Source organism: Lates calcarifer, linkage group LG16_LG22, assembly GCF_001640805.2.
Source record: "Lates calcarifer isolate ASB-BC8 linkage group LG16_LG22, TLL_Latcal_v3, whole genome shotgun sequence".
NCBI lineage: Eukaryota > Metazoa > Chordata > Actinopteri > Centropomidae > Lates > Lates calcarifer.
In genome coordinates, this window is record NC_066848.1 from 2,443,447 (window position 1) to 2,470,865 (window position 27,419).

General features: G+C 41.7%; 1 protein-coding gene across 2 annotated transcripts in view; it reads right to left on the minus strand.

Moving 5' to 3' along the window:
* The window catches only part of LOC127138939 (cadherin-23), a 113,460-nt gene that overhangs the window by 81,260 nt on the left and 4,781 nt on the right, over positions 1 to 27,419 (minus strand). For both annotated transcript variants that reach the window (XM_051076912.1, XM_051076911.1), the window contains exons 3-4: positions 18,679 to 18,772; positions 15,505 to 15,579 (exon numbers count right to left, since the gene is read on the minus strand). In XM_051076912.1, the coding sequence (XP_050932869.1) occupies positions 15,505 to 15,579; positions 18,679 to 18,772 (169 nt within the window). The remainder of the gene's footprint in view (positions 1 to 15,504; positions 15,580 to 18,678; positions 18,773 to 27,419) is intronic.

Sequence of the window (27,419 nt, forward strand, 5' to 3'; positions counted from 1 at the left end):
ATATTCTCTCATTTTCCTCTCATTTACCCTCTCTCTATTTTTCACTGGTCCTCCCTCTTTTGTGTATGTGTGCGTGTGTGTGCATAAGCATGTGTGTGTTTGCGACATCAATAACTGTGATGGGGAAGAGAGCCGAAGACAAATAGTGCCTGGAGTCTGGCTTTAAGTGACTCCTGTGTTTCAACAACACACACCACGAGAGTCCTTGGGAGGCTGTGTATTAATCCAACAGATTTATGACTAAATCTGTCACGGATGGGAAGAGAACACACCCTCTGTCTTTCCTTTAGCCATTCCTGAGAGAAATACACACCTCCCAGACCACATGTCCTCTGTGTGTGTGTGTGTGTACAGGTTTTGAGTACACTATATGTTTGTGTATTCAGAAACATAGCATGCACACTTTTATAAAGCTGTGAAAAACACTCATACGTGTCAGCAAACATGGACACACAAACCTGTACTTCACACAAGCTTCCACACTTCCTGAAGGTCATCTATCATGAATGATAAGTTGACAAGCAAATCTTATGTTCAGTTAAGTCAGCTTTTCTTGACGTGAGTGAGAGTGTGAGTATAGAATAGTACAGTCAGTGTGCATGGCTGTCTTCAACAGAAACTAGACTGTGGCTCATGGTGTGACTTGAAAAGCCCAAATGGGAGGGGCAAAATGTTGAAAACAAATGGTTTATGTACCTGTAGCTTAAAATCAAAAACCTCACTGTGCTTTAACCTTGTGGATAAAAAGAACAAAGAGAAGATTTCAGTCTTTTTTTGTTTTGTTCTTCTAAGCTTGTGGAAAGGAGGCAACAAAGGATTTCTAAGAAGCTGCATGATGATGCATGTCATCAGAAACCATACTATGAATACCTTAACTAACAGTGTATTTATAGTAGTTAAACCGTTAGCAAGACTGTTAAGAACTTACACGAATATTGTAGAGTAAATGTTGGTTTTGCACTGCATAAAATATATGAGTGTCATCAGAGTATATTTGAAGTTGACTCTGCTGTCCAGATATGAATCATTCATGTGCCCCGAATCAAATGAGAGCGATTCAGCTCAGTCTAAAGTGAACTGAGGAGGACGAGGAGTGTGATTGGATGTCCGGCTCAGGATTGGCTTTCTAATACACCCAAATGGGGAAATGATGAAAACACTGAGTGACAAGGCTGTGACTAACCAATCACATTGGGAAAGTCGGATGGACAGTGAAGGACATTAGTGGACAGTCATCCCACGCATTGGTGAGGAGAGGCAGATCTGTCACTGCATATTCACACGCAGCTCCATTCACCCTCCGATCACACAGGAAAGCTCTTTGCTCTCGCTATTTTCTATTCCATCCCATCACAGTCTTGCTGTTCCCCCGCTCCCTCTCTTTCGTTTTTGTCATCCTCTCGTCACGCTCCGTCCTGCTTGTGGAGGCCAGACAGAGGGACACAGGCAGCACTGATAGGAGTGGACAGGTGGCTGTGTGCTACTGAGGCTTCAGGAGTGACGGCTGAGCCAGGCTGGCCTGTCGTCGTCGCAAGCAAACGCCCGCCCCAAACGCACACGCATCCACCCCAAACCACACCACCTCTGCCAGCATGCCAAAATGTCCATCAGCACTGTCACTTTGTAACGCCTGCCCAGTTCCTTCCTTTTCTTCCTGTCTTCTTGCTCTTTTCAGCCAGTTTTGCTGCTCACCTCAGTTTTTAATCCTGTTCTTATTCTGTTATGTGCCTCTCTCTTCCACCCTCCCCACACTCCCTCTCTCTGACACTGGCCCTCTGCTGACCTCACCAGGGCTGACTATTACCTGAGAGCCTGCTAAATCATGGCCAGGTAATGGAACATGCCACCTTCATTGTGAAGCCACACACACACACACACATAAACACACTAAAACAAACGCCTCTCCCTTTTGGCCTTTTCCCTCTTCTCTACCGTTTACATGTTTATCATTTGGCCCCGTGTTACTGAAATATAAGGCTGATGTTGTTTCTGTCAGCCCTGTAGATGTGGATGGGGATGCTGGGGAATGGCAGGCGCTGGGGTCGAGAATGAGGCTGTGGCAACTCAGAGTTGACCTCCAGCCCTGACTGTCATCAGCAGGGAGAATGTGGAGTATTACCTCAGAAAACAAGGACTCCTTTTCTTGACAAATATAGCTATAACAAATACGTGCAAGCTCAGAGAATCAGCAGTGGTCTGTTTTGGACGAGGAGATCATAAAGCAGCACACAGCAGCAGCAATTTAATGATGATTATACCTTCAGATTTATCTTCTATTTTACTGTTTGCCAGGCTTGTTATTTCTTTCACCAATATTGGTTTATTTGCTAGCATTCATTTACTTTTTCACCACATCTCCTTTTAGAGCAAGCTCAGGTCTTCAAAGGTGCCAAACCAACCTCTTGTCAGCTGTCAGTGGGGTTATATCAACACAATGCTTTTAAAAGACGTGTTTGGAAAATTCAGAAAACTTTAGCCGCAGTACTCGAGCACCAAATGGGCCCAAAAACTGTACTGTATGTACAGTGAAATTTCATTTTCAGTGATAATGCTACACTGTCCAGATTCAGTTCATTAGCCAAGGACTACAGCTTGCAGACCATCTTATTGTTTCTATATTTTAATGTACCCTTCATTGGTACTGGCTAGTCTGTACACTGAAAACAAAATAAGAGAAAAGAGCAATAAATATTTTGCATTTGAAGAACCATAAAATGTGAACGTGAGAGAAATAAAGATATGGATCTGCTGAGCTAAATCTCTAGTTTTCCTCCTGTCTAGTAGTAGTAGTACTTGTCATCTGTTTTGTGAAGTCAACTAATTAGGAAGTAGGGAAATGAATAAAGATAAAGGTCAGTGTGTCATTTACATTTACAAGAACTATTTCAGAACTTACTGAGTTTATATTACTAGAGATAATGTAACTGGTGACTTGTAATATCAAATGACCACTGAAGTCTCAGGACTCTGTAGTTATTACTGTTAAAGCAGCTGTAGGCTGTGTTGAAAGTTGTTGTTATTCTCTCACTCTGTGTTGCTTGTGCTCAGGTTTGTTTCTTTTCTAACTTTGCTTTTTAGGCGAGCAAAAAGAAAACTGAAAGGAGGAAGAAAGAAAAAAAACAGTAGCTGACTTTGATTTATTTGAATTGACAGGATGAACCCTGTTGTTTTGCAGCAGCCAATTCTCAAATAGCAGATGCTAGTGCTTCACACCAGCACAGAAACAGCACGTACAACAACACATGGTTGGTACAATCACCTTGTTACATTTTCCTCAAATGTCATTTAGCATCAGCATTAAAATTGACTTGCCACGTTGGCTCAGTAGCCCAACAGATCCACCTACCACTGACAAGTGGGTGAAGACTAGCATCATTCCCCTGCTGTATGATTTCTGTTCCCTTCTTACAGATTACTTTGTTGTGGCGTGTGGGCTTGGTGATCTCCAGTGGCATATATCTGTAATAGTGTTTTCTCACCAGTCCATATGGTGTAACAGTTGTAGAATTGCACTGTGCTCCAGAGGCCACACTAGCATGTCTGACCCTGGTCAGGTACAGCTCAGCTCAGTATAGCTGAATGACTGGCCAGGCCTGAGGCCAGCTGGACTTTATCTGTATGGGCAGAGTCACTAGTGCATCTCTATCCTCCTCATATCTCTCTCTCTCTCTCTCTTATGTCCATCTGGTGTGAAGCCCCTTTCACCGCCATCTCCCCATCTGCCAATATCTATTCCCATCTCTCCATGTGTGTATCACTTCTATTTTCACATCCACATTTTCTGCCAGCTCCTTATTCCTCTGTCCACCCTTCTCCTCTCCTTTTCCCTCTTATTCCCTCCTCCCATTCTCTATCCCATTTCTGTCCCTTTCTACTTGTGTCTGTTATCAGGACTGAACCACTGTTTTCCATGAGACGGACAGGTAAAGGCAGGAAGAGAGGGACAAAGAGACACAGAGGTAAAGAGAGAAAGACAGGGAAACAAGGGGTCAGACAGAGAAACATGAAGGATGGTAACTGTCCGAAAAGCTTGGCTGAAATTGTGCTAAAGCTGACCAGCAGAGGACTGCAATGCAGACATGCCAGAGTCTGAAGTGTGTGTGTATGTGTGTGAGAGAGAGAGAGAGGGGGTAAGTGAGTTAAAGTGGATGGTGTATGTGTCAAAATGTGTGTGTCCAGATTGTTTGCTGCCTAAATCTGATGTCCGGCTGCCGCCATTACAGCTTTTTTCATCCCGTAACACGCCACACTTGTTTTATGGATTATAAATGAACTCATTATCTGTAGCGCTCATTAGCTTCAGGTCCTAATTAGCCAAAATTAATATTGTTTCCTGACAAAGACATTGGCACTGGCAAATTGGCAATTGACCTCCTTGGTCAATCTGGAGAGAGGGACAGAGCGACGAGGGGAAGCATAAAAAACAGAGGAGGTGAACAGGAGAGCTGGGCAGTGACAGCTGCTCTGGTCGATCAGTTTTGGACTCATCGCTCCCTCCCACCCTCCCTTGCCCTCGCTTGCACTGTCCTGCTCAAACTCTGTCTCCTCTCACCAGAAAGCAGCTCCTTAAGCAGACGTGCTGCACTCTCATTACTGTCGGTTTGGGTAAAAAATGAACAACCTAGGTACAATGCAAGCAGCTAGGTATTTCATTTGTTAAGTGTGCTGAAAGTCAGCTGAAAATGAACGGTTAGAAAAAGCAGAGTCTCACATGCACAATGGCTGACAACGGAAAAGCCAAGGATTTGTTCACAGCTGGGACTTCTCACTGGCGACAAACTACTGCACAGAGAAACAAATAGGAGAGAGACAGAGACAAAGAGCAAGAATGTGTGCTAGGCAGAGAGAGAAAGAGAGAGGCAAAGACGAGAGACAAGCCTGCTTTATTCCCTAAAAAAATGATCTGTGCTTCTGAGGAGGCCTGTTAAATGTCAAACACCTTCCCGGCTGTGAGATAAGTGAGAAGAGTTCAATTATACTGCACTCGCTCCAGCTCACCACCCCACTAATGTGTAAAACCACACACATATACACATACGACTGTACACACAGACTCACATACCTCACCTCTTGGCCTATCACTGCGCCTACAGCTGCCATGCACAGATTTAGAAGACTGACATATAACTTCAAAAGACAGAGAGAGCAAACACTAAATTGACAACATGTGTATATCTGTGCTGAAAAGGCAGAGTTACATCACCTTGCAGTGAATGGCGACATTCTTAGGTGAGAGGAAGTAAATAAGTGAGCATCATTCTCTACCAGCAGAGACGACAGAGAGACTGTGACACAAGTAAACAAAAGCAAGCAGATCTGAGCCACAGACTGGCCTGTAAATGGGGGAAACAGAGTGCAGTCACTTGTCAATTAATCCTATCTGGCACCAGCATGCTGGCCTTTATGAGAACAAATGTCAGCTTTCAAGACAAGGACGAGATAACCTTTCTTCATAGAATGCATACCAGCCTCAGGTGACCGAAGTTGATATTACACTGCAGGCGTCTAATTTAAACTGATCCAGCATGTCGTCAGAACAATAATTCAAAGGGTCTGGTAAATTTGCTGTTCTGAAATTTGTCAGGTTTTGTGGGAACTTAAATATACTAAAATGTAGCCACACTCTGCTGTTACTATCACAAGTTACAATGCAAAGGAAAACAACATATTCAGCCAGTCTTGCCACTGATCTCTGACAAATCAGAGAATGGGTTGCAAGTGAAGTGGCAATAGCTGGCAAGAACAGGCCTGAGCGAAACATGGTGATTAAAGTGCTCTAAACACAGGTTCTTTCTCTCAGCAGGAATTCATTTTCCAAGTAATATTCAGAACATTATGCACGCCCCAGTAAGATTTTTTTTTAGCTTTGGTCTTTGAGACCTGTAACCTTCTGATTTTCAAAGACCATTAAGAGTTTTCCATGACATTTCATTTTCCCCTCCGTTTTTTTTCTAATTCCTTACATCTTCTCAGTAATTGGAAAAATGGTCTTTTCTGCATGCTTAAAAACACAGTCTGAGGAATCGAGAGCTGGGTAACAAACAGCAACAATATATTTGCAGTGAGTCAGGACACTAACTGCAAATGCATGTACATCTTCAAAAGGGCGCAGGGAAACAGAGAAAAAAAACACAAGCAAGCAACATACACCAACACACACACACACACACACACATCCCCCCTCCTCACTCCTACAGCTTCCCTGCAATGGAGCAGAGAGCGGTGGTCGCTGATGTGAAACATCAATTTCCAGGTTAGCTGCTCTGCGTGGCTCAGGCAGGTATCAGCCGTGACCCACCTGGGCCAGATAAGCAGCTGCAAGAAGCTGATCTGCCACCCAGCAATGCACCTCTCAGTACTGGAGAATGGAGTAATGCGTGCTCGTGCTCACACTCACTCACACACACACACACACACACAAGTAAACAAATAGTAAAACCCAAAACAATGATTTAAATGTGAGGGTGAAACAGCAATAATGGATAAACAGCAATACAAAAACGGGTATTTTACTTTTTCACTAAATGAATGTTGTAAATGCGTTATTCAGAAATCACAAAATTTCTCTAAATGAGGTTGGAAATATATGTACACACGTATATGAACCACACACACACACACACACACACACACACAATGCAGAGCACTGCTGAGGTAGAGGGTCCACCCTCTCAATACTTTGATCATTTGACTTGCTGGTACTGCTGGGATTAAACTGGGTTTAAACCTGAGGCGTTCCAGACAGGAGTCCTACAGACAAACACACACACACACACACACACACACACACACACACACACACACACACACACACACACACACACACACACACACACACACACAGGTGTAAACAAGCTGAAATCTGAGATGAAGCTGATAATTTAATGAAAAAAAGGATTGTTAAAATCACTATCAAAAATATTGTGGTGTTCTCTTTGATGATTCTCCATCTGTGATCTCTCTCTCTCTCTCACACACACTCTCACACACACACACACACACACACACACACACACACACACACACACACATACACAGAGTCACAGGTGTCTTGCCCAGTGACACAGCATAGTATGTCCAAATAGTAGACTAGATGCTGGAAGCCACACAAACACAGACACATCTGATTTAAGCTTTAAAGAGTGTTAGCTCCATATCTCTGCCTATATGAGTGTGTGAGAGCCTAACTTCAGTTGGTCAGGTAATCTAACCACTGCCTCCAACACAGTGATGCCTGTCAGCACAGTGCAGTGTGCCTTGGCAGCGCTGCTCAACCTGGTGTCGCGCCACATTCCCACAGACAATTTCAATTAACTTTTACAACCCAGAGAAATATCACACACACAGCCTGGAGCTCTTCAGCTCGCTTCCCCCATCTTTGTCTCAGTCTCTCCATATTCTCACTCTCTGTCTGGTCATAACACAGGAAAAGTTGAGCAGAATAGGCCACACCACAGAAGCAGGATGTCTTTTTAAAGGAGATGGAAAGAGATCACTACGGTGTGAAGCGTGTAAGATAGCTTCTCTGAAGAAATACTAAGCGAGTCTTGCATAAGATTTTGGATGGTGCAGGTGAAACTGAACCACACTGAACACTGATACCTCCTCAAGGTGATGTCTTTAAAGGCAGCTCCACAATGACTATCATCACCAAAGAATGACTGCTGACCAAACTGTTAGAATCACAAACACCAAAACTGTTGCTCAATTCAAAGGACAAAAAGAGTAGAGTTTTCAAGTAGACGACAGAGAGGATAAGTTTATCAGCCCATATGGAAGTTTATATGCTCATAGTGAAAAATCTAACTTGGGAGTCTCAACAGTTTGTTGTAAATAAGGTTTACAAGTTTGAAAGATATAAAACATTTAAGATATGTGTGGTTTGAATGACTACCACAAGAGGAAAAACAAATAAATACTTTGGGGTGGGTGTCCCATAAACACACAAAACACATATTTCTGTCTAGACTATGTTGCTAAATAAAAGTAAAGAGTACATTTGCACATATGTTGACATTAACAACTGACAGATGTCTAAAATAAATAGGGAACACTTCTGTGGATTTTGCTTTAAAAGCAAACTTTTCAAACACCGAACTCCTGTTCAGTGGTACAGAGAAACTAAGAACATCTAATCAAGGCCTACACATGAGGACAGTTTTGAGGTAATTATAACTTAAGCACTCAAGTATTTCCAATTTATGCTACTTTATTCTGCTCCTCTACATTTACTTGACAGCTATAGTCACTCACAATTGATTGAGCTACAAAGCAGTGGTTAGATAAAGTAGATAAAATTAGCTCCACGTCACTGCAGCATTAAAATTCTGCCCACAAGTAATAATAATCCAACAATTAAATACACGTAACAATACCAAAGTCTGACAGGAGACATACTTTTATTACTCAACAGATTATGCTGCTAATACATCTATATTCACATTGAGGTATTTTGACTTTTATTTCAGTAAAGATCTAAAAACTTCCACAACACAATGTCTTTAAAAGTAGCACAGGTTTTATCTGAGGTTAAATGGCACTCTATAAGTCAGTCTTACATAAGTGAACTGCTTAGGCGAAGGGACGTATTGTTGTTTTGATGAATAAACCAGGATAAATCAAATGCAAACCAGGTTGTTTAAATGTCAGTCACAACAAATTAAAAGTCATTTTCCTGTTAGCAGTTGAGTGACCTACCTTATTCTGCCTATTTTGTTTAGAAATGTTTTGAAGCTACATTAGAAATCCATAATTTTCATACATCACTGCCAGAATTCTACTATAAAGACTGAATACAGGGCAAAACTTATTTGTTAAAATTAATGTTTTCTGCAGTGCAGGCAGAAAAAGAAGACCAACAGTCAGATATCTAGAGAGAAAACAAGATCAGAGAGAACTGATGAAATTAAAATTATGTATGAGAATGTGTGGGATGTTCAACAATCATGGGAACTCCAAAGCAATGTTGCAATGAGAGGCCAGAGTGTTGTGATTGTTTGCATGGGCCATAATAACACTAACACATCACGTGCTGGGTAAGTGCAGACAATATAGCGCAGCACAGCGTCATGATGGATGGTGTGTTTGCAGACACCACTGAACCGTGGACCCCATTATTTCCTGGGGGAAGAAGGGGGGAGCAAGGCACCACAGGGGAGAGATAAGGGATGATTGACTAAACCAAAACAGAGGTCTCTCATGGATGGCAGTCTGCTGGCATTATTGGGGAGCCATTGAGAGAGTCAATGCAACAGCTCAATGACAGCAGAGAGCTGTCACAGGAAGTAAGCAGATCAAGTGTATCCCCTTCCTAAAATGAGGTAGGCGAGGACTCTTCACGTGTAGAGAAAAACTTCTAGTCATTAAGAATACCTCCCGGACATGTTTGGACTCATCTCCTGCTGAGATCAGGTGGTTCACACCTCGACACGGAGGAATATTTCACTTCTGCAGCCGGTAGATAGGATTTATACAACTGACATACATGCACACACACAGAGACGCAGTCACTCTCATGCACATAGCACATCCGCCAACTCAAACTCACAAATAGTGACAGATACAACGGCAGTTGCCAGAGATGCAGAAAGGACAAATACATTGCATTCCAATTTGGCTAAATGAGGGCTGAAAGTGGGAGCATAAACAGACCTGTGAGCTGAGAGTAACAAATATCCAGAGCACATATCCTGCAAGAAGAGACCGCCATGGATATCAGCCAACATCCAAAAACACCAAATCAACTCTCAGAGGAACTGCCCCCTTCTTCCTCTTCTCCTGACAATACCCTGATTACCCTTTCATTTTTATCACTGCTCATTTTTCTTTATTTCTCTTTTTATGCCTCTGTTTCTGCTCCAGACTATCTGCTCTGCAGAAGCAAAGAACAGGCAGTATTCTTGGGTGTCTTCAGGTCTTCTGCAAAAAATTCAGATATTCTAAATGTCAAAAAGAAGGTTCACACTCTGAATATTTTAGACTGTGTTTCCTGATGAAGAAAACCTTAAATATTATGGGGAAAGATGGAGACATTTCAGCGTTGAGCCCTTTGGCTAAAACCTTAACAGCATAAAGCCACAGCAATTCTTCTTCACTCAGTGTTTTATGTTTGTTTTTCTTATGTTTACATGTCAAAAAATGGATGGGTAAAGAGAGTGGGTCATTGCTTTGGTTGACAAGCTAATTTTCAACATGTTTAAAAAATGTTGCATAGTGTCTAACTCTGCCCCTATAAATATAGGCTGTTCATCCAAAATAAGGTTGATTGGGCATTAATGACGTCCTGCAGGGAGAGCCTGTTCACGCTCAATGACACATTCACACTCAGTACAAGTCTCATCTGTTGGTCACTGAACAGCACCACTGGAGCAAATGGGGATTGAGTGCCTACCATCACTTGCCCACTAACCTAGTGACATGTGAGGCATGTAAACATACACTCAAGAGAGAGAGTGTGGATATGAGGAGCCCTTATTAGTCTGAGTGCTGTCATCATGATTTTAATAACCAAATATATATTTACAATATTTTCAATATTACAGTTTATCCATGTGGAAAATCAGAGTACTACTCTGCATGACCTTGTAAACTGCCCCTAGGGAACAAATCAAGTGTTTTGAACTGAAAGAATAATTAGCAAATGCTGCAGTGGGGTAAAATGTACTGATGTTAGCTGACAGGGGTTTACTGGAAAAGAAATATGCCTGATGGCCAGTCTGACTATGTCTGCAGAGAAAGAGAAAGGAGGTTTTTTATTTGAACTGTGTTACAGGGCTCATTGATGTAGCAGCTCAGACCCACAGACAGACTGAGAGTGTGTCCATGCTTGGCTCTGCTCAACAGTCCTGTGTAAATCAGCTGGTCGGTCAGTGATTTGCACAGTCAGACAGGTAAGGAGGCCATTCTCTCCCACCAGGTAATGGTCTGGCCAAGCATTTGATCAGCAGCAGAAAAAGGCCCTTTATTTCCAGCCAAGTGTCGCTAATGGAAAGAAGGTTAAAGAGCAACTGCTTTTGGACATATCATCACCTTTTAGCTTGATACTGTGAACTTGTTAGTAAATACGTCCTTATTTACACATTAGCTTTCAGCATCTAATCACTATGTTGACCAGTTATTAACAGCCTGTCTGTTGTTTGGTGCTGATATGGTATTATACAGTGAGAGAGTACCACAGCAGTACTACAGAATTACAGACTGGACGGCTAAACAATGAGCCAAACCCCACACTGAGCAGAGCTGCTTATTTGGCTGATAATATTCTGTGGGTGCAGTGGCACTACCTGTTTACATTGTTATATTATTTTTATATTTAAATTTCATTTTAATATGTTGCTATGGTAAAATATCAGTTAAGGAGTGATAGAAATTTGCACACTTAAACATTTATAATTTATCTACAATGCAGTAATATATTTAGTAAAAGGATGACTTAAGAATTTATTGATTAAACTAACAGAGCATCATTAAGAGAACTGAGTGGTCTGTGAATAAAATATAACACAAAAATATCCAGGCTGGCTTAGAGGCAACTCGGCTTTCAGATGTTAGACGATGCTTCTATATCAGGAAGCATCTGTCCAATCAAGATAAAGGAGCATTCACACCAGAACACCATGAATCTACAACAGCTAGCAATAGTTATGACTACTGCTTTGTTTATGAGCGCAGGCAAGCGAACACAGTCAATATGCTGAATCAGAAAGCTGTGAAAGAGAGAGAGAGAGAGAGAGAGACAGTGTCCGGAGGAGTGTTGACAAGCCATGGTTAATGTAGACCGCGCTAGGCAGCCGACAGTGGGGAATTGGCTGGGGATAGAGTACACAGACACTATCAACACGTTTAGGGGAAGGCTTTAATAAGTTGTTCCTCGGGGCTACTTCCTGCTCCTTAATTATTATTGAATTAGGAATGCCACGGAGCTAATTAAAAGTGCAAGGTATTTACTGTGGCAGTAGAAGAATGTGAGGGAGCAAAGGAGAGTAAGGAAAAAGAAAAGGAGAGCAAAGAAGTTCAGACAGAGTGTATCCTGGTACATACAGCTGAGATTCTACAGCTTTGATGCACAGGATTAAAAAAATAGAGAAAAAAAAATGAAGTGGCTTAAAAACTTAGTAGTTGTCAGAGGAGCCATGTCTCTGGAGCCACGTTTCCCTGTGGGTATTACAAGAGAAGAAAATATATAAGAAAGAAAATATAGTGTAAGAAAAAAGGTCTTTCAGGGCTCAAATAAGTCTAATTTGTTCACAGTGTGATCTAGTGGAAATGGAAAATGAGTGCCATTTTGTTTTCACTGCCCTTTTCTACTGGAAATTTCATGATCTTTTGTTTAAAGGAAAATAATACAAGTGTGCTTATGGATATGAATGACTCACAATGACCAAAATGGTTGAGATTATCATTCATTTGTTCATGCATGTAATGTATGCTGCCAGAAACCTCTCTCCTGCTGTGACGCTTCTTACGTCCTCGGTAAAAAGACCCGAATTTGAATGTACACAATAGCTTATTCCATATAAATGAACATGTGTTGTAATAATGTTAGCCTAATTTAAAGTTTTAAATGTAATCAGACAGCGAAGCCTTATGCTCAATAGGCATAAACCACAAGACATGCACAAACCATCCCAGCAGAGTGTGGAAGTTTCTTATTTTGAACAAATGTTGTGTTCTTTCCACAAGTTAATTACTCAGTAGAGAGCTTAATCTGCCGAATCAGGGCAAAGTGGATTAGGAGATGAGAGCGTTTAATCAAAGTGTTCTCTCAGTCTAATTACACATCCCATTTCCTGACACAACACATACTGTTATCTGCCACTGCATTTAAACATCAGCCCCTCTGTTTAGCTGCCCCCCCTTACAGTGAATGATCCCACTGCCTGGATGTGACAAAAATCCATGAAATGTAAACACATGCATTCATACTCACGCTAAATGGACTCACACACATGGACAGACATGCAGAGAATGAACAGGGTGAGGATGAAATATTCCTCTGGTAAATATTGAATTAAATCATTGTATCACTGCAGTGTTCAGTAGACCACTAATGCAGCCTTATCACACATCACAGGCATTATTCATAACACTGGGGTGTAAAGATTCCTCTTGGGCTGGTACTGTATCAAAATGAGGGTGTTATGTTTGCTGCATGAAAGACAATGAAAACCATACTGGACGTCAGAAGTGTGAGTTCATGCTGAGTGAGGGCCTTCTACCATTGTGTTACACATCCTTCTACAGCGCACACCTGTGCAGCATCTTTCCAGCACCCCGTGTTGGTTCATGAACCAAACCCCTTGCTGGTGAGAGAGAGGGAGAGAGGGGGGAGGCGAGTGGGTGTAGTCTCAGATCAAATATCCATGCTGTGTTTGGATGTGTTCCCTCATCTCTCTGATAAATAATCATGCACTCCTGCCTGCCATACGGAGCTGAGGCTACTGGCTCCGAGGTGATGAGCTGAAGTCACTGATCTGCTGCCTAGATGAGGCCAGATAATGTTGTGTGTGTGTGTGTGTGTGTGTGTGTGCACATACATGCAGACAAGTTTTAACTGAAGAAAGTCTGCTCTGTTCATCTCCATTATACTGTATCAATAAGTCTATTGTGCATGTGTCAGTCAATTTGTTCCTCAGCCCGACAACCTCCATGGTAACTGAATGCGACCAATCAGAGTGGCTGTGGAAACCTGATCACTGTGCTCAAGTCATGCAGTTTGGCTTCCAGTCAGTCAGACAGGTGCTCATTTATGTTCATCAAATTTGTGATAAAATAATGACCTAATGAAGTATAGAGGATGGTATGAAGTTTTGAATATGATTAAACCGCCTCCATTGTGCCCTGAAAGCCCAGTTTAACAATCCTTTATTCTTTGCACAATCTTTGCACTGAACCTTGAGATGAGAAAATATGTATTTTTAATCTGCCCTTTATTCAAATCAAGAGTAAGAACAATGTCAGCATTGAAACTGCTGCTGGGCTGCTCTATTAAGGCAGTGCAGGATGATAAGCAATCTCCAGTTTGTGTGAGGAAACATGTGGGTGTCTGGGATGAAAAGAATGTTATACTATTCTTCACTATGTCACATCCTTTACTCACATAGCACACACACACACACACACACACACAAACACATGACTCAGTGGTTTGTGTGTTTGAGTGTGCGTTCATGTGTTTATGAAATAGAGGGCCTCCTAGACGAGGACATCTGCTGAACTAATAAACAATAATCTTGACAAATTGTCACTGTCCAATCACTCAGCCCGCCCTCATGATCACACCACTGAAGAAGCCATCACAGGCCGGGCCAGGGACATGACTGACAGCTCTCTGGACCACTGGAAGGTGTTGCTGGACTGAAGCCCAGCTGCCTGAGGAGAGGACACAATGATTCATGGCCAGAGGGCAACCTGGACAGAGTGGTTAGGGAAATTAGCCGCACCACCCACCAACACATCCATGCCCTTCACTGGTTAGAACACCAGCTGACTGAATGAAGAGATGGCCCTCTGCCAGAAACTGCTTAGTACTGCTGGACAAAGATGCCAAACCAAGCAGCTATGAGGGGCAATGGTGTTTGGCGTCATGATAATGATGATTTACTGTAGGCCCAGTGGGATACTGTAACCTTTCCTGGCTGCAGCACAAAACATGCAACTGAGGTGATGATGATGGAAATGGTGCTGAAGGCAATCACTGACTGGGATAGTGATGATGATGGAGGCTTGGTGGTGTTTTTGAATGTTCACGACCCCAAGAAAAAATGTGAAAAAAGGAAAAAATGATAGGTTGTCTGTGCCTGTGACATGTAACCAACCAGCAGCTCTGAGAGTATAGACATGGATAAGCGAACACTCCATGATTCAGGCAAGGAGTGTTGACAGACTGGCAGAGAGTAAAGGTCAAGTGATAAAAAAAAAAAAACAAACTCCTAGAAAATCAATCCAATATAAAGGATTTTAATTCCAAGCCACTGACACCCCCAGAGATGATGAAAAGCCAGACATCTCCAAATTGCTCTGTCAATCACTGCGACCAACAAAAATTCCACAACCCCCAACCACCCCTAACAGCAGCAGGAAACAACATATAAGCAAGCTTATAATAACATGGACATATCAAATCTGGCCAAACTCTTCCATCCAAACATGAACAACAGAGTGTGAAATAATCCAAGGCATCCTACTTTTCTTTGGTGCCAGCTACACTGTGTAGAGAATCACTGTAGAGTTTCCCTCTCATCACACATGCCTAACACAACACACAAATAGAAACACACACATCCTGATAGCGGACATCTATTGCCATCACTGTCAGGTTCTATTATGACGTCTCTCTTAACTTGTTTTTCCTTTCTGAGTTTATATTCAAGGGATACAGAAGACAGAGCATTTCTGTGCAGTGAACAAGCTGACAAAGCCGTCCACGCAGACACATTTACAATACCTCCTTTAGACAATGTAGATACATCAAACACAACATGCTGATGCTCCACAGAGACTCACCAATGGGCATATCTTCATAGATGAGAAGGTAGGTCGAGAAGAAGTAGTTCAGGAAACGTGGTGGCTGGTTGGAGCCTGTGATAAAGAGAAAAGAAGCAACAGAATTCCCATTATATCTTGACACCATCTATGATTTGTGTTTTTATGTTGTTAAAGCAAGATATTGTCATATTTACACATAAATAATGTCCTTTATGCATATTTAAGCTTTTTCACATGTTGCTCTTGGTGTCTTTTTGTGCACAGGAAATGATGCATTTAAGATTTTCAGCACCAGCAACAACAGTTTATGTGAAATAGATAGAGTAGAGCTGTGTAACTGAGCAGTCTTTGTCAAGTGATCTTCAGGAAGCACAGATGCAAACCACACCACTGCTGTACACACATTAAAGTGGAGAAATTTGGCAGCAGATTGGTGCATTTCATGCCACTGCACACATCCTTGTTGTACTGTTGTGCACACAGGGTCTGTAGCAAATATATTCAGTGGATGGCACCATGTGAATGGCTGTGAAAAAAAGGTAACATGTTTGGAGGCTTTCAGAGGAAGAAATGTTAAGTATTGAAAGAGAAACTGACAGTCAGTCCTCCAGACCGTCCATGCGCTGCACAGATTTCTCTTCCTCTCAAATATTTCTGTCATGGATACACACCTGACCTCGACTGAACTGCATGAGAGCTGTTGATCTGCTCAGGAGATATCATTAAGCTAAATAAGTCTTACTGACAGCACCTACCTTTGTATATTTCTCTGTTCTGTACTATCAGTCTTGCCTTTGTCAACACAGCCAGCTCTTAAATTCCACTACTGTCAGGTGCTGAAGCTTGTGTGTGCAAACTAGTGCAGCCTGTGTACTTCTGAATGTGATACAGGTATTGTAATGTAAAATGGGTCAAGGGCTCCGTCTTTGTCTCAGGAAACTGACTAAATCCAAGGTTAAGAAGCAGCTTATTGTTCTGCTCTATAAGTCCTATATGTAATCCATGCTAATTTCCTCTTTAATCTGTTGGTTTGGAAGCCTTAATGTCAAATATAAAAATGAACCAAAGGGAAAGAACCATCAACAGGAGTAGTAAGATTATCGGATTAAGCAGAGCAGCCTGTCCAATACACTGTACATCTTCTCACAGCAGGTTAAATTCTTGCCCTCTACTACACGTCCCTGAAGTTGTCTTATAATGTTCTCCTGATGTCTAACTGTTTCTTTTGTTCCTCGTCTGTATGTTTTCTGCCTATTTTAGATTATTGGCTGTTTTCATCTGTGCAGTGTGTGTGTGTCAGACATACCTCTGCTGCACATCAATCACTCAGCAGAGGGACAAAACCACTTTGCATCCACAGTGTAATCAGAGAACATCAGTGACACACACAGCATTATATTGCTGTCAGTTTTGGTCATTATTTTCATGCTTGAATAAAATGTTTACATGGTCTGTCTGTAGGTAGAGTCATGAAAACTATTCAGCACTGTGGCCAGTTTTTAACACTGCGTGACCATCACTCTGAAAATGAATACTCATGTTTGCTTTTTTTGTTCCTTTTTTTTTATAAATGTGTGCGCTGCAATAACAAGAGATGACAACAACTTCAAAATGGTGATGACTCATTCCCTGCATATGTTTGAAGTATGAATAGATTTTCAATTATAATAAACTGGACAGGTTTTTTAAGACAAAAAGTACTTTGTCCTGACTTGTTTGTGCTGGAGGGAGACAACAGCATAACAGCAGCGTCCTTTTAAAGCGCCTGTTAAAGGGTTAATGGTCTTCTGTGTTTGGGCAGGGTGTTGCGGTGTCAGACGGCAGTGTGATACAAGCTGTTTTGTTGGGAAGATCAGGGAACAAAGCTGACGGTCTTTGATCAGCTGAGCTGGGCAGCAGACCACAGAGACACTGAAGCGAGAGAAGGGGAGGCCAGCCTGTTTGAAGTGAGAGCGCTTGATAGAGTGAATCACTGCTTTGAAAGTGGGAGCTTTTCATTCAGTCATGTGCCTGTCTGTGTGGAAGAAGATGCTCATCTCTGGCTTGCCAGCGTGGCTCTTAGTGGGTGCCAAGAACATGGAGCGTGCTTCTCGGGAAGGGGAGTGGTGAGGAGGAGGGTTAACAAGCTCCCATCCATACCTACGGCTTAATTACTGCGAGGCACTGCATCAGGCGCGGATAGTGCAATGCAGATAGATTACAGCTACAAAATAATCACAACAATGATCATCAATCCAATTTGCTGGATCAAGGAGGAAATGCTCAGGGGGAGCACAGGGTCAGTGTGCTAATGGGTTACTTAGAGGGAGAAAGGGAGAGAGAGAGAGAGAGGTGGTAACACAGAGAGTAAACACAAGGTGTGAGGTGAGTGAGAGGCGAGAGGCTGGAGAACTCCAGAGATATATATATAAAAAAAAAGCCTTGATAAACTCATTGTGCTTGACGGAAAGAGGTTGTGGCATTCACTTAATAACTTTCCCTGCTGCTTCAGAGTTGTGTGTGATTGGAGGTGTCTCCTGCCTGTCACTGTGAGACAGTTACCGTGACTTCGATGCTCTCTCTCACTATATATATGTCTCCCTCTAAAGCCCTCACAGAGACATACCCAGCAAGCAGGCAAATATTTTTAAGGAGTTTTTAGGGCTGAACAGTAATGTTAAGACATTATGCAAAACATACGAGTGGAGGAGAACAAGAGTAAAGGAATGGCAGAGATAAAATATAAAGGAAAAATGGGAAACAAAAAACATAGACGATGTTCAGGGCTGAAAGGAAAAGGTGTACAAGTCAGGAAAAGGCAAGGGAATACATTATGTGTAGAGGGTAGGAGACAGAAAATCCTTTCAGGCAGTTAATAATGAAAAACTGAGAGAGAAATGGGAGAGGTACGGTAAAATTCTGCTGCCAAATCTTAGTGTAGCCTTGAAGGTATTCATATTTTACCAAATATATTAGAAAAAACACTTTTATTCCTAATCCTGTATTTAACTAACAAAAGTAGATTCATGGTTAAATGCTGTTGCACATATTCACAAAAATGTCTGTCAAGTAAATCCATTGTCATCCACAGTTTGTCACTGAGAAGCTAATATTACGCAGCATAAATGACTTTCACTTACCTTCACCACTCACAAAATAAAAGTCTAGTCTATGTAGTTTTACACACATTCATTTTCTGTAGTCTGGACTCACCTTCACAGAAAGAGTGGAGAATGAGAAAGGGAAGGAGGAGCTTGGCAAATGTCATCCTGCCGCCTAAACCCACGCTCCACGACATCACCTGCACCTGATGAAAACACAGAGTACAGTCACAGTTATTTGGTTAGCTGATTACTCACATTGCTGTTTCAGTCTATCCACATAATGTCCAAAGATATATCAGATCCTTTATGTTGGATGATTACTGTGTAAGTAAGCAGGAGATGTGATTGGTATAATTAGAGGACAGAAAAAGATCTGCTAAATGCCATGCCTCAAGCAGGTGTCTTCTGCCGTGTGTGTGTGTGTGTGTCTGCTTTAGGGGTGGGGTGTTGATGAAAGCAAATTCACAGCAACAGCTCATTTACAGCACTCACTGTATAATAGCTATAATCAAGACATTGCACTGTTAATTGTTTGATGAAAAAAGAACACCGTCTTGCGCAAAAGGGAAGTGTAAATGTTATTTTCAGGACGTGGTGCAGCTACCAAAACCAATTTTAAGGTCAAATTAAATCACATGTAATGACACTTGACATGTGGAGAACATAATTAAGATTTTTATAGTGTAATCATTCACAGGTGTTTACTGTAAGTGTTGCTGGACGGAAAGCAGCAAAGACACGCTAATTAAGTGTAAACTGCTGCACCTGTCTTCCCCTCCCTCTCATTTGTTCCCTCTCTTTACACCGTCATCACTTGTCCCAACAAGGTCTCACTGGTCGGAAAAATCATACACTGACAATTTAATTTTGAAGGGTTATCTTTCTAAATTCTCCTTCTCCCCAAAGCCCACTGTGCTTCAGCTCATGGTAAACTCGTGCAGAGACGGGGCCGCTCGTCCTCCAGGTATCTGATGGCAAAAAAAGCTAAATAAACTAAAGAAACCAGTGTGATAAGCAATAAAAACACAATAGACATGCTGCTTTGTGTTGCTGCTTGCTGTCCTGTCACTGTGGTGCTGCTGGAGATATACAGTATGTGGTGGATTCAATTCAGACAAAGCAGCTAAAATACAGGTGAGTAAGAAAAGAGATGCAAGGTAAAGAATAGGCTGTCACTGCTTATTGTAAATATATGTGTCTGTATGTGTGCGTGTTTATATTAGCTGTGCATGTGTGTCAGTTTGAATAGGCACATTTGTTTTCATTTGGATTCTTGTTTCCTCAGCATTATTGCATTTCACTCTCTGTAACAATACAACCTGCATGGCCATGTCTGTTTTTTTTTTTTTTTACTCCATCTCCTCCTCGTCTCCTTTTCCCCTCCTTCTTTGCTTATATACATTCATTCGTCTCTCTTGCTGGGCCCTGAAAACCTCATCTCCCCCCTCATGCCCTTTCTTCCCTTCTTGTCCTCTGAAATATGACTGTGGTCCTTTAGTAGAGGGTGTTATGTTGACTCAGTGGGAAGCTCGGATAGAAAGCTGACGACAACAGACTAAACAGATTACACACTTCCACAACTTGGCCTTTGCTGGACAGAAATTCACTCCAGTTCCTCTAATATCGTTTCCTACTGTTTGTATCATAAACATACCAGAGGTAGCATGACTCCAACACCCTGGAGCATTTAAATTAGCCAAAGACTGGCATACACACTTTATCAAACCTAGTAACTACAACACAGCAAGCAACAAGACCTAAGGGCAAACTCTCAGTGTTTTCCTGTATTCCTCTTTGATGCTTGGTTAGGGTTGATCAGTCTGGATAAGGACAATCGATAAAACCCGCCCACACTGGAAAAAATAAATAAATTTTTTAAACTCCCTTTGTTGAATGAAAACACATTTCATTGAAAAAGTTGTTTTCTCTGTATCATATCTACATGTTATCAGCTTTTCTAAATAGAATCAGACCATGCTCTATTGATTTTCTCGGCCATCCCACTTGCCAGCCTTTATACCACCACACAGGCAGTTACAGTTTCCTCTGGAGGGGTAGGTGAACGGTGAAGCTAAAATTTATTTGATCAAAGTAGGAACAGGAACGAAGGAACCAAACTTTAAAGAGCAGAGATTGAGGCACAAGCGACAGAAGAACTTAGTAATAGAAAAATAATAATAATAATAAATCCATCATTGTGAAAGATCAGGTACAATCTAATACCGAATTTTCATTTCCCTGTAAGATGGTAGTTATTATATGTATGGTCTTCTCTCTCTCTCTTTACAACAACATCCTCCCCCGACACACACCTGCCTCCTCACTAATCCTTTCTCCAAATGCTAAGGGACATTTCTGAGATGACGAACGGGTGAATATGAGTGATGGATACTGGTTAAGACAGACATGTTGGGTTTGAGCGAGCTGAGGCAGCCATGGATAACACAAACAGTCCTACTGCAGCAGCAGCAGCATCCGACTCCCTGCTCTCACCAGGATACCGGAGGACTCAATAATTAACATTCTCACAAAGAAAGCACCCCCACAAAGTTACAGATGCACTGTACTATAACTAGAGCACTAGGTGGTCACACTGACCCACCTATATTCTGTCTTGCCTGTATGTGCAGCCTGGATTGTGTGTGTTACTCCTCTTCTATGAATGTGAAATGTGCCAGTTACATAATAACTTAAGTATTAATGTGGGAAATATATTAATTTGGTGTTGTGTTGTTATTAGCATTCAACACTAAGAAACTGGAGTGTACATAACTGCAGTTGTACCAGGTTGATTTATTGCATTGCTTGTCTTTATTTTGATCTCTTTGTCAGTCTGTACACTTGCAAATCACAAAGTTAATTTTAAAACCGCTGACGGCTTTAAAACTGCTTTTTTAGGGAAGAACGCTACAGTATTTGGCTAACTTAAAGGGTCAGTTCACCCAAATCACAAACCCTTGGGTATTTCACCATGCAGATAAATTTAGTTATGCCCAAGTTTTGAGATATCTGCTACTGTGCCAGGTCGACTCAGGTAAACTGAATTTAAGTTACGATATTCTAAATTGAATCAAAAACTCAAGTTTGGAAAACTCACGTCTTTCCAGAAAGACAGTATGTTCATTGTTGTCAGCAGTTTTCATTGGAAACCTTTTTGTATTGAAAGTCTGTCCACAGTATGCCCATTGATTATCTGCTGAAAAGAGACGATACTGCTGAATTTTCTACATGTCAGTTAAATATTTATTTTTGGTGTGTGGTAGCAGAAATCACTGTTTCAGATACTGTGAGTCAGAATCTCGGCAAATACGTTTTAGTACCACTTAAAATAACATTATTGAAAATGGCACGATAATTTGTCTCTTTTTCCGTTTTTACAAGGGTGATTCAGGTTATTGTGTGACCATACAATCTGCAGTTTATGGGGCATACGTTTCTTTTAAACACTGCAATCACTTCAGTAACAATGTGATAAAAGGAGAGTGGAAGGGTGAGTGTTGGCAATCAAACCCTGCTTCACCACCCAAGGAACACTTGCCACAGTCTTGGCTTCCATACTCAAAAATTAAAACCAATTCTTTGATGATTTGTGCGAATCACTCTGTATGAACAAAACTAACCGCAACAAATTCCTCTGAATATTCTAAAGACACGTGGATTAAAAACAAGCACTGCATGTGTTACTCAAAAAACAAGCCTTTAGAAAGAGACTTAAACAAACATTCTGTGACATGAGAAACACAGATTAACATTTTGGTTTTCTTTTGAGGAATGCTATCAAGCACAAAGCAGATAATAAATAAAAGGAGATGAAGGCAGATGATTAATAATTAGTGCAGAAGCATGACGTAGCTTTAGACACTTCAACGGGCTGAAATGTTCAACTCTATCAGTTATGCATGGAACAGGGCAGAGCAGGAATGTGGTCCTCAGTGCAAGCTGGGCCCTGCTGTGGCACTGTCCCACTTCATTGGATATACTGTCACCATCTATCAATCCCTCACATTCTTCACCCCTTCCTTCACTCTGTCAGAGTCACTGCTCATCTTCTGCTCACCCCCCTCACCCATAACAACATCTCGAACCAGCCTCTCGCTCTCCCCGAGCTTGCCTTTTTCTGTCTGTTTTCTTTGTTTTTCACTGTTTTTCGTCATCTCCCTCTTTCTCTTTCCTGTTCTTGGTCTTATCTACACTGGCTCGTGTCTCTTCCTTTTTTGATTTACTACTGGCTTGTCCAATTATATATGTTTTCTGTAGTCATTTCAAACTCTTTTTTCTTTGTGCTAAGCTTTGGCAGATAATTATGTCTCCTGTGTCCTGATGTAAAATGTCAACACAACAAATACATGTCTTCTGTGGGCAATGTATTTGTTGTGTTGTCATGTTAAGTGTGGGTCCAAGACAACCATTTCTCTGTGCCCAAACAGTAATAAACAAGTATAGCTTATCTAAACTCTTTTTGTTTAAAAGTGTGGGACAACCTTTGCTTTGGTTGTGAGAGTTATAATTCAGCTGTGATTAATGGATCACCAGTTTCTCACACTTACTGCAGCAAACATCTGAAAATGAAATCATTAAATCATGTCCAGTGTTTACACATGTAATACTTGTCAATATGCCCTGGATTCAGATTTAAAGTCAGACCTAGAATGACTACAAGGAACACATACAGCTCCCTCTGGGCAAAGCTTAGGGTGGCTAAGGTCCAGGTCTATTTAATGAGTTGTGGTCCTATAGCTTATCTGACAGTAATGTGTGATTAAGGCAGTGTAAAGTGAGGAGTAATATCTGGACCTGCTGTGCTCTCTCCAGAGAGGCCTGCCTGCCCACATGGCTGTATCTCCTAGCTTACAGCACTCGATATTATTGATTACATGGCGATTGTGTCTGACTTGCCTTAACCTCAAAGGCACCCTTCTCAGAGGGAGTTGTGGGCTTCAGCCAGCAGCCAAATCTGGATCATCACAGCAAATCAATGGCAGATTTCTGCCCACCCCCAGCCTCAGTCCTCATGAAAAAGCCATCACTCATTAGCACAGTGATCACAGACAGATTAGCAGACATTTGGCTTTGTCAGGGAGGAGCGAGGGACAGCGCTGCTCTGATGAGCTGAGTAATGTCTTCCTTCCCGCCCTCCTGATCTCTTCATCTCCAACATGACATGACTTTCTGAAAGCCTTACTCAGCAAACCTCACTCACATGACAAGAAAGCAATGTAAATGGGGTGGCATTTGAACTGCAGAGCATGTAGTGTTTTCCAAGTAGAAATGATAATCAAACTGGCACTGGCATTGCTGCTGAGCAAACTGTTCATTACGGTTGGGTCAAATATGAAATTGCTGCCGCTGATGTCACACTTTCTAAGCAAATTAGCAGCTAAGGTCTTTGGAAAAGACGTTTAAGACAAGCAAACGGTGATATGAACAACCACAGTGCTGGATTCTATTTAGAGTCTGTTTCAGACAGAAGGCACTGGCTGCACACAGCACAGCTTACAGCATGCTATGTTCAAAAGCAACAGTGGTGGTTCATTTCCACAGCAGTCCATCATCTTTACACAAGTTGTTGCAAACCTACCAGAGATAACTAAATGAGTCAAATGTTAATGAATTGGAAAACATGTCATGAACAGCCTCAGTCTCAGCAGAATTAAAGCAGATCCCTGCTGACTGGCTTCTTCAGAATATAGCTCAATAAAAGATCATAACTCCCTGCCCAACAAACAGAAGGACTATGGGACACATGCCAGGCCAAACTCTGCTATTCCACTGGAGATGCTGCCTGCATCTTCTTTGATCCCGAATGGACTGACAGTAAAGCATCACAGAACACTGTGGGAGAGAGGAGGCAGCTTACACAAGACCTGGGGAGACAGTAATTATCAGGAACAGGATGGGAGCGCTGTGAGGTGCCGCATTACTGCACCCTGTCACAAAACGCATGAGCAGGCACAACTCATACACACCCTGCCCTGTGTTGACCAACGCTATGATGTGTGTGTGTGTGTGTGTGTGACGTTGGGAGGGAGGGGTTGAGGTTGATTAATGTTCACTGGGAGTAAAGAGTAGGCAAGAAGCCTCCTGATGTGCCACATACTGAGACACAGCTGGGTAAGTGTGTCTGCATTTGTCAAATGAATACTGAGAAGCTGCGCCTGCAACAGGAGCATTAAAACCGACTCAAGACTGATGGTGCAGTGATGGAGGGAACGTGTTATTGACAATCCATTCAGTTACTATACTCTAGTTCAGTGTCTGTGCACAGGGCTCAGGTAACAACAGGAGACATTGATTACTTATTGTCTATTTGCATAAATTAATCAGATTAATCCTTATTCCAACACTCAATAGAGCGGCGAACAGAACAATGTCATCTTGAATCACTGAGTCTGATTTACACACTCCAAACAACAATATGAAAAATATGAATGCCTTGGTTCTCGTTACAGAACTGTGTTGATATTAAGACAATATGTTGCAATATTAACTTAAGAACAGTCACATACAAAACATGTCCTAACACTCAGTCATATATTATCTCATTATATGACAGGTGTCTGAATTCATGGAGAGACAGTAAGTAATAATAATGAATGATTATTGAGCCTCACTTGGCTCCATTTCTTCTGTCATTACAACTGCCATTTGGAGATTTGTATCCACAGTATGTTTGTCTCACATATACAGACAACACTGAGCACTGTATACCTCCATTCTGCTTTTTACCATGTTCAATTTAAGATCATAACTGAGCAGATAAGCTGTTCTTTATGGATCAATTACACTACAGTGTGCCATAACAGTGAACTGTGACAAGAATCTAACAAATTGTGTTTTGTTTTCATTTCCTAGGAGAACTGAGAGAGAAGATTATTACAGCTATTCATTAAAATTGAAATTAAATATAAAATAATGCACGCAAATAACTGAGAAATGGACTTTTGTGGAAAAAAAAAACAGGACAGACTATTGTCTCATAAGATATGAGAGTCAAAAGCTGAAGAAACATGCTACACAAAGGTGTGTAGGCAGCGAGTAACCATGTCTGATGCTGCTGCCACCTCCTTTCTGCCGGAGAGCAGACTGACAAAACAATCTGAGCTCTTAGATTTTAGGCTTTTAGTGTTTTTGTGGACAAATTGTAGTGAGAACATAATGATACACTCCATGACTTTTTCCTCATCCATCTACTGATAGAAACAGCACAGATCAATATGCTGTCATGCCCCTCTTATCCTCTGCTCTACTTTTATTCTACTGAATCACAATCTTTTCAGCTTCACCCCTCTCTCACCATGTAGACAGCCTGTAACTGTTTTTAATAAGACAATGAGATGTATTGTTAATGAGTTTCCCCTGTTTTATACCATTAGAAAGCGATTTGTCTCAGTGAATATTTGCCTCAGCTCAGCTAGACTGAGATTTTTCTTCCTCACTCAAACATTATGCCAGTAAACAAATTCAAAGCCTCCATAATGTGACCTGATTGCCTCTTCCCCAAATTTTAATGTCACTTTTAAATACCGGTTTCGTAGCCAGGCTTTCTTTTCACTTGGCACAGCTGTCCCAGCAGAGGCCTGTGTGTATATCAGACAACATAAACACAGACAGCTGTGTCAGAGGGCAGCCGATAGCCTGTAGAGACTCATTCATCTCCTTTTGTCTCTCTCTTTGTTAGGGCACAGTCATTCCACCCCACCAAAAGCTGACTGTTTCTATCTCGGCTGAAAGATCAAAACACACCATTTAGTAGCTCCTCTTCAGCACAGATGACCTTTGCATCTCAACACTTCACCTCTCTCCTCGTTCGCTCCTGCCTCCCATCTTACTTCACCCTCATTGTCTCTCCTCCCATCCAGTCTCTCTCCGTGCCGTTTCAGCCCCACTTCAGGGCAGCATTCCATGCGTAAATACCAACAACAAGGATTTGTCACACAGCAAAGCTGCCATTAAATTGCTGTTTTGTTTGTTTTACATGGCATGGTTTATTTCCAGGGGAGAATATGATTCGATATGGTAAATGCTACTGGCTTAGCTATGAATCCCCAATCTTTTAACTGTGAGAAATGAAAAGCCTCCATCCATTCCTTCAGGAAATTTCAATTTCCAAATTCCTTCATAATGGTTTCACACTTACACAGTAATGAATCAATACAGGGATACAGGGATTAGTAGCAATGGACTACAACAGGATTATTATGGATGGTTGGGTTTACAACCATCTATTTAAGACATCATCTTCTCTAAAAAGGAACTGTGAATGATCAGATGTACTGTGAGCCCTTTACCCACCATTTCAAATTTAGAAAAGCATGGCTTCATATCCATAAGGACAGCAGCATGCAGGAACTGACGGTTCAGCTGTACTACAACTGGCTGAGCAAAATCATCCTCTCAGCCCTCCCTTCCTCTCCAACCTGTTTTCTTCAGTTCTGCCCGACTGCCTTGGCTGATTTAATGACCACACACAGCTGGACCAGGGGAGAGGTTGGTGTAGAAATGGGAAAATTGGGAAGCATAGAATGATCATTATCACGATCGCAAGCACCAGGAATGTTGTGCAGACACAAAAAAAAATCTTGGAGGCAGGAAACGGACATTCACGCTCTGTGAGTTGTGTGTCAAAAGCTGTCACATAGAGACCACTGTGCTCACACCACAACAGAGCATTATTCTGTCAGCAAAAAAGCATCACTGAATAAATACGGTTAAGAGAAAAAAAAAACTGTCAAGTTCAACTCTGAGCTCACTTTACTAAAGCAAACTGAGTACACATATAAATAAATAAAGACCTTGAAAAATTACATTCATGAGCCATTGCCTAACAGTTACTCAGGAGCAGGTATACAG